We start from the raw sequence: 5,616 nt of genomic DNA, 5'->3' as shown, positions 1-5,616 counted from the left end.
AGAGTCCAAAGAAGTCAACTGGAGTAACCTGGATGAACCAGTCAAGTCCTAAGAAGCTCTGTGGCTACAACAAACATGTCAACCAGAGGGCAAACGTCCAAAATGGAATAACCTGATTGTAATGCAAACTTTGGTTTATGTCATATATAAACTACGAGGACAAGCATTTTTATGCTTTTCACTGATGATTCCTAGTACTTGGAATAGTGTGGCCATAATGGTGACTAACAGTACTTGCAGCAAGTTGGTTATGCCTTTTTATTATGCATCCTCAAATTCCAAAGCTTGGCTGCCCACTGAACCAACTGCACATGCTACCACAAAACACCTACAATATAGGCTGGGGAAGGGGAGGACTGGAAAAGGGCCTGGGTTATGTATTGGACAGAGAAAATCCCCAACCTTTGTGGCAAGCTGGCCTACAGAAAGAGCACCTAAGTGGTTGTAGTGGTGGGGTCCTTGTTTCTATTCACACCTAGAGCAGAAATTCTTGTCCCACTCCCAGCCCCACTATCTGACTAGTAAGTCAGACGGTACCCAAGCCCCATGTTCAGCTATGGCCTTGAATTTAACATACACTAACACCAGAAAAGGTTAATGAATTTTATTTTTTACAAATTAAGACTATGTAGATTTCATATATTTCTTAATCAAAAACACCTTTGTCTTCACATTATGAGTTAGAGAATGCAGCCTGAGCTGAAAACCAAGGAACTAGAAAAGAAAGTGAAAATTACAGTGATTACTCTATTAAAAACCTGTTAGACATTTTCTTTAAAAGTAGTTTTTTGTATCTTGTCATTCTTGGCACTGTTTCTAAAGAAAAACTCCTTTATCCCAAGCAAGAAAAGCACAAGAGATGAAATCTGGCTTCAAGTGATGTAATTCAGATTCTCAGGCCTAGCAGAGAATCAACAAATTTATGGAGTTGCTATTGGGGGTTTAATGGGAAGAAAGTCCCTTTAGTAAGTTCTCAAGCCAGAGGCTGGAGGCAGCAGGTAAATCAGAGGGCAGTATCCTCTGCGGAAGCAAGCCATTCTGGGCGGCATGCCACTCCAGGAACAGAGTCTGGGAACAAATCACTTCGTGGAATGGCACAGTGATGTGGTGCACTGCAGACCAGTAGCCACTGGGTCAAATCAGTGTACTAGGTAACTGTGTACTGAGTGTGAACAGGGAGAGCCAAAATGGTGTCCTTCTGGCAATGAGCTTTCGATGGCTCAGTTCCCCTTACACGGAAGCCCTGTGAGTAGCCAGAGGCACACTGCTCCCAAGGCCTGCCCATCTGTGCTACCTGACTGTGGCAACCCACAGAGAAGGAGCTGGTAATCCCCATTAGTACTGCCCTCTGCCACTTAAAACCACAAAGCTGCAGGGAATCAGGTGTCTTGCAGGTCACCTGGGCTCTGCTAGGAAGGCTGCAGATTTATGGAAACAAGTGAACAGCCAAAAACTAAAGTGCATGTGTAAGATGAACACTTATCTCCTGCCCTGAATCTCTGGCTTGACACTACCTATTATCAGGTGAGACATTACCAGGATGGAATATAAGAAAAATGCACCAAAGGACTGTTATGAATGCTGCCTCCTAAGTCATCACAGCCTCATTCTGTTGATCTGAACAAAGGACCCCTCAGTAGAGGGATTTTGTCCCAAACAACTCCTTATCTAGGTTTGTCTGGTAGGATCAGTTACGATTACCCCCAGAGGCTCAACCATTCCTCCTTCCCTGTTCTTCCTCTCCTGGGACCTTTAATCATAGCCACCCGGTAGAGGCCACTCAGTAACTAAGGTGATAACCAAAAAACAAAACAAAACAAAAGACCAGGGGAAATTTGAGAATTCTCTGCTCTACCTTGCCATACATAATCAGCTTTTTTATCAATGCCTGACAGGAATTATTTTTCCCTTTGGGCTGAAATCCTCCACCCCAGGAATGGAAAGCAGTCAGATTCCCTGAGGGTTAGATAAGGGATAGGAAAGGGAACACACACAAATCCACATTCCTCGTGATGGCAAGGCAGAAAGGTGTGTTTGCCAGACAGCAGCGACTTGGGCAGCTCAGAGGAAGCAAAGCATCCACCAGAAGAGGCTCTTCATTTTCTGTGTAGGAGCTGACAGAAGCTCAGATATAATGAGCGCAAGTAACAATGCGACCAGCGAACTTCTTCCCAATGGAAAAGACACTGCCCAGTCCCACAGGAACTGTGCACCAACCAAACAGTGCCGAAGAAGGAAGGGCCGAGGAGGCTCTACCCAACAGTTCATATTCACTTGGTACAGCACAGCTGGGAAGCAGACTCCTGGAGTTGGCTCCCTTTGCGGGTCTCACTCATTATGGTGGACTGGCTGCCTGAGCGGAAGAGGCTAGGGATGGGGATGGCAGAAAAAAGGGTGGGGAAGAACCCCAGGAATATGAAGCCAAACTCCAAACTATATCTTGCTAATTAGTTTTTTTGATCAAAAAATTCAAAATAGAGAAAACCACAAAGTACAAAAGCTTTTCTGATGCTTTTCATTATCACAGAACACGCCACCTGTAATGTGTGCAAAGAGGAAATAAGGGGGTGAAGGAAAAGGAAGCCAAATTGGGAAAGGCAGGATGGTCGTTTCACTTCTTCTCTTTTTTCTTGTCCTGGAAATGGGAGAAAAATTACCCAATTAATTTTGCTATCTGACATTCAAAATAAAACTCCAGTGAGCCAATACCTGTCTGCTTCTGGTTAGGGACTGGAAGGGATCAAGATGACACAAAGGAATGAGAAATGCTCCCTGAAGGCAGCAGGAACTGAATCTTAACAATCTTCCACTGGTGGTGCTGACAGACTTGACAAGAATAAAGTTTAAGCAGCTGTTCCCATTCCCACGCCAAGAGTACCTAAGCGGGCTACCTGATCACTCTTGGCTACTCACAACCATCACAGCTCAGATCCCAACCAGTGAAGGCTGCAGATAGGCCATCTACCCTAAAAGAACTAAAAGAGAGGTCAAGGCTGACTTTCCATTAGGCCTGAGAAGGAAGCATAAATCCTGGGCATAAACCAACATTCAGAAATAATCTAGTCCAATGGAACTCTTCATTCAATCTTGGGTGGAAGCCCAGTGTATAAAAGAAATGAAAGCTGAGTTGCTTTGACTGACACTGGGGCATCCGCTTGGTGAGAACCATTGATCCTATCTAGTCATCAGCTTCGACCACCACTGCACTGTCTCTTGTTCCATAATGTCTGTAAGAAAAGCTCGTGGTTTCATTTGTTCCCCTCCTGCTGAAGTAGACTATGTTTGACACTCACTAACTGTATAGAGAATGCTTCTTTGGAAACAATTAAGACCAACAATGGATAAAATTGGTCCACTCTTGAAATATATTTACAAAAGCTGGTTGCCAATATTCTACAAATCGCCTAGAATATCTTTTTCTGAGTTACGACTATCTTTATAGCCTTGAATTCTTCTTATAGTAGATTGTTTCTTGCTGTCGCTGAACTCTTTTGCCTTTGATACTAATCTTAGGGATTAGTTTTTTTTTTTAAAAAAGAATTGTTTTCACTTGTTCCTTTGTCTCCATCAGCTAAAGACTTCTGGCTTACTTTTTCTCAAGTGGCCTGCCTTATAGTAACCCTGAACCTACACAGGGTATAAACAAGTTTTCAGATTTGAAGTATACACAGGTGCTGAGCTCAGGAGCAGCCATTCTCTCATCTCTGGATGGGTGGTGGGCTGACTGACCTTCTCATTCATAGCCAGGATCATCATGAGTTTTCTGAAGAGAGTAACGAAATCTAAGAAGAGGTCAACGCAGTGCCTGAAAGAGAACCAGATTACAAATTGCACTTCCTACTTTCCTTTATCTATAAACTCACAAAGATGCAAAACATAAAAACTCCACCCCATGAGTCAGCTTCTCCAACATTCCACCACCAACTAAGGAAGTATAAAACTCTGGTGTCTGAGATCCTTTCAACACAATGCAGCCATGTAGCACAGAGAAAAGAAACATTGACTTTAGACTCTATAGAGGCCCAACTCTGAACCCTGAACTACCACTAACTTTGAGGATCAAAACATGAAAAATTATATACAATTAAAAAATTATATGTGCTAAAGTATACAAAAGTAGAATAAAAGGTGGAAAATCCCTTTCTCTCTCTTCTGCCTAGAGGTAACCACTATTAAAAGTATGTGTATATAAATACATATTATTAATTTTTAAAAATCTGATGTCTTTCAGGAACTGAGGGAAAGTATACTATTTGGTGCATAGTTCCAAAACCATGGGTATCCTGCCACATACGCCTCTGAAGCTTGCCCATTTAAGTTCAGCCTATGCCATTTGCTCCACTCTTATCCCTACCAATGTGGACAAAAAGGTGGATCACGCAAAGGATGGTCCCCAGAATTCAGAAAAAAGCTGTGGAATTGAGCAGTGTGCCACACCCTTCATTCTCATTAAAGACCAGTATTCACACTCACCAGATATAATCCTTATCTCCATTTTCAGCCTTTTCGATAATGAGTTGGGTATCAAAAAGGACAAAGCCACACATGACCAACAGCCCCAAATATAGGTTTGCCTAACAAAAGAATGAGATGAGGTTACGTTATGGTAGACACCATAGGGAAAAAAGCCATACTTCCTTCTGGCTCTTGGCCACTTGAAAGTACATCAAATGCTAACACCACTGACAAATTAACATTCTTGGGAACTGAGCCTATGGTGAAGACCACATTACTTCCCTTGGCACAATTTTGCATTTACTTTTTAGGTCACTGGAAGAGCTTCAATCATTTTTAACAAGCTGCTGCTGCTGGACTGGCCTTAGAAAAATGATCTCTGAGCAAACCGTCTTCTCCTTAGCAACGTCTAACTCGTTTAATCTGAACTTTCACTGACAGCAGAAGGCTCCAAGAGCACTGCCCAACAAAGGTGAGCATTATGGAGGATTCTTGGTCTATCTTGCTTTAGGGTTAAGCAAGAAAAAGAAGTGAGAGGCAAATGGCCACTAGAAAATTATATGCAAAGTCTTACCTGGAAAAGCCAAATGGATCCAAAGAAAAGATTCCCCAGGGAAGACAAGAGCATCAGGCTCATGGCTGACATCAAGATACCTATAAGAAAGAACAAAAAGCTGTCTTGAGAGAAGCCCAAGTAGAGCAATACCATTAAGGCCATTCCTATGTTCCCCGCAAAATGAAGGCTTTCTATTTCAACCCAATAGTCACAAGAAGTTGGGGGGAGGGGGTTCAGGGAAATAGCCCTCGTGAAAATCCTGGCTAGAGACTCTCTCTCCGTTTCCAGTTCATACTTACCTCCCAGAAAGAGGTAGCTACGGCGCCTGGCATAGAGAGCACTCAGGGTGAAGCAGGTGAAGATCATTGCTGTGCCCATGAAGGCAGTGGGAAGGATGCTATTAAGATAAAGACCATCAGATTGAGGGCTATAAGAATACAGTCTGTATTTAGTAGGTACATTCATAAAAATAGGAAAACAAGACACTTCTACAATAGTTACCTGGGGTTGATGGCAATGCACAGCTCCAAAGCAGGGCCCAGACCAACACCTAGAAAACAAAAACCCCAGAACACAATGTTTCCATCAATTCTTGAAGAGGACCC

The 5,616-nt window shown here is 42.9% G+C and overlaps 1 protein-coding gene across 1 annotated transcript in view; it reads right to left on the bottom strand.

Moving 5' to 3' along the window:
• Positions 1 to 589: 589 nt before the first annotated feature.
• TMBIM6 (transmembrane BAX inhibitor motif containing 6) overlaps positions 590 to 5,616 on the bottom strand; it is a 17,388-nt gene continuing 12,361 nt past the window's right edge. The window contains exons 5-10 of the mRNA XM_011368297.2: positions 5,513 to 5,561; positions 5,311 to 5,408; positions 5,030 to 5,109; positions 4,474 to 4,574; positions 3,730 to 3,805; positions 590 to 2,635 (exon numbers count right to left, since the gene is read on the bottom strand). Coding sequence (XP_011366599.1) covers positions 2,612 to 2,635; positions 3,730 to 3,805; positions 4,474 to 4,574; positions 5,030 to 5,109; positions 5,311 to 5,408; positions 5,513 to 5,561 — 428 coding nt within the window. The 3' untranslated portion in view covers positions 590 to 2,611. The remainder of the gene's footprint in view (positions 2,636 to 3,729; positions 3,806 to 4,473; positions 4,575 to 5,029; positions 5,110 to 5,310; positions 5,409 to 5,512; positions 5,562 to 5,616) is intronic.

Source organism: Pteropus vampyrus, unplaced genomic scaffold (assembly GCF_000151845.1).
Source record: "Pteropus vampyrus isolate Shadow unplaced genomic scaffold, Pvam_2.0 Scaffold140, whole genome shotgun sequence".
In the NCBI taxonomy this organism is placed as follows: Eukaryota; Metazoa; Chordata; class Mammalia; order Chiroptera; family Pteropodidae; genus Pteropus; species Pteropus vampyrus.
The sequence above is the reverse complement of the archived record's forward strand: the minus strand, read 5'-3'. Positions and strand labels throughout refer to the sequence as shown.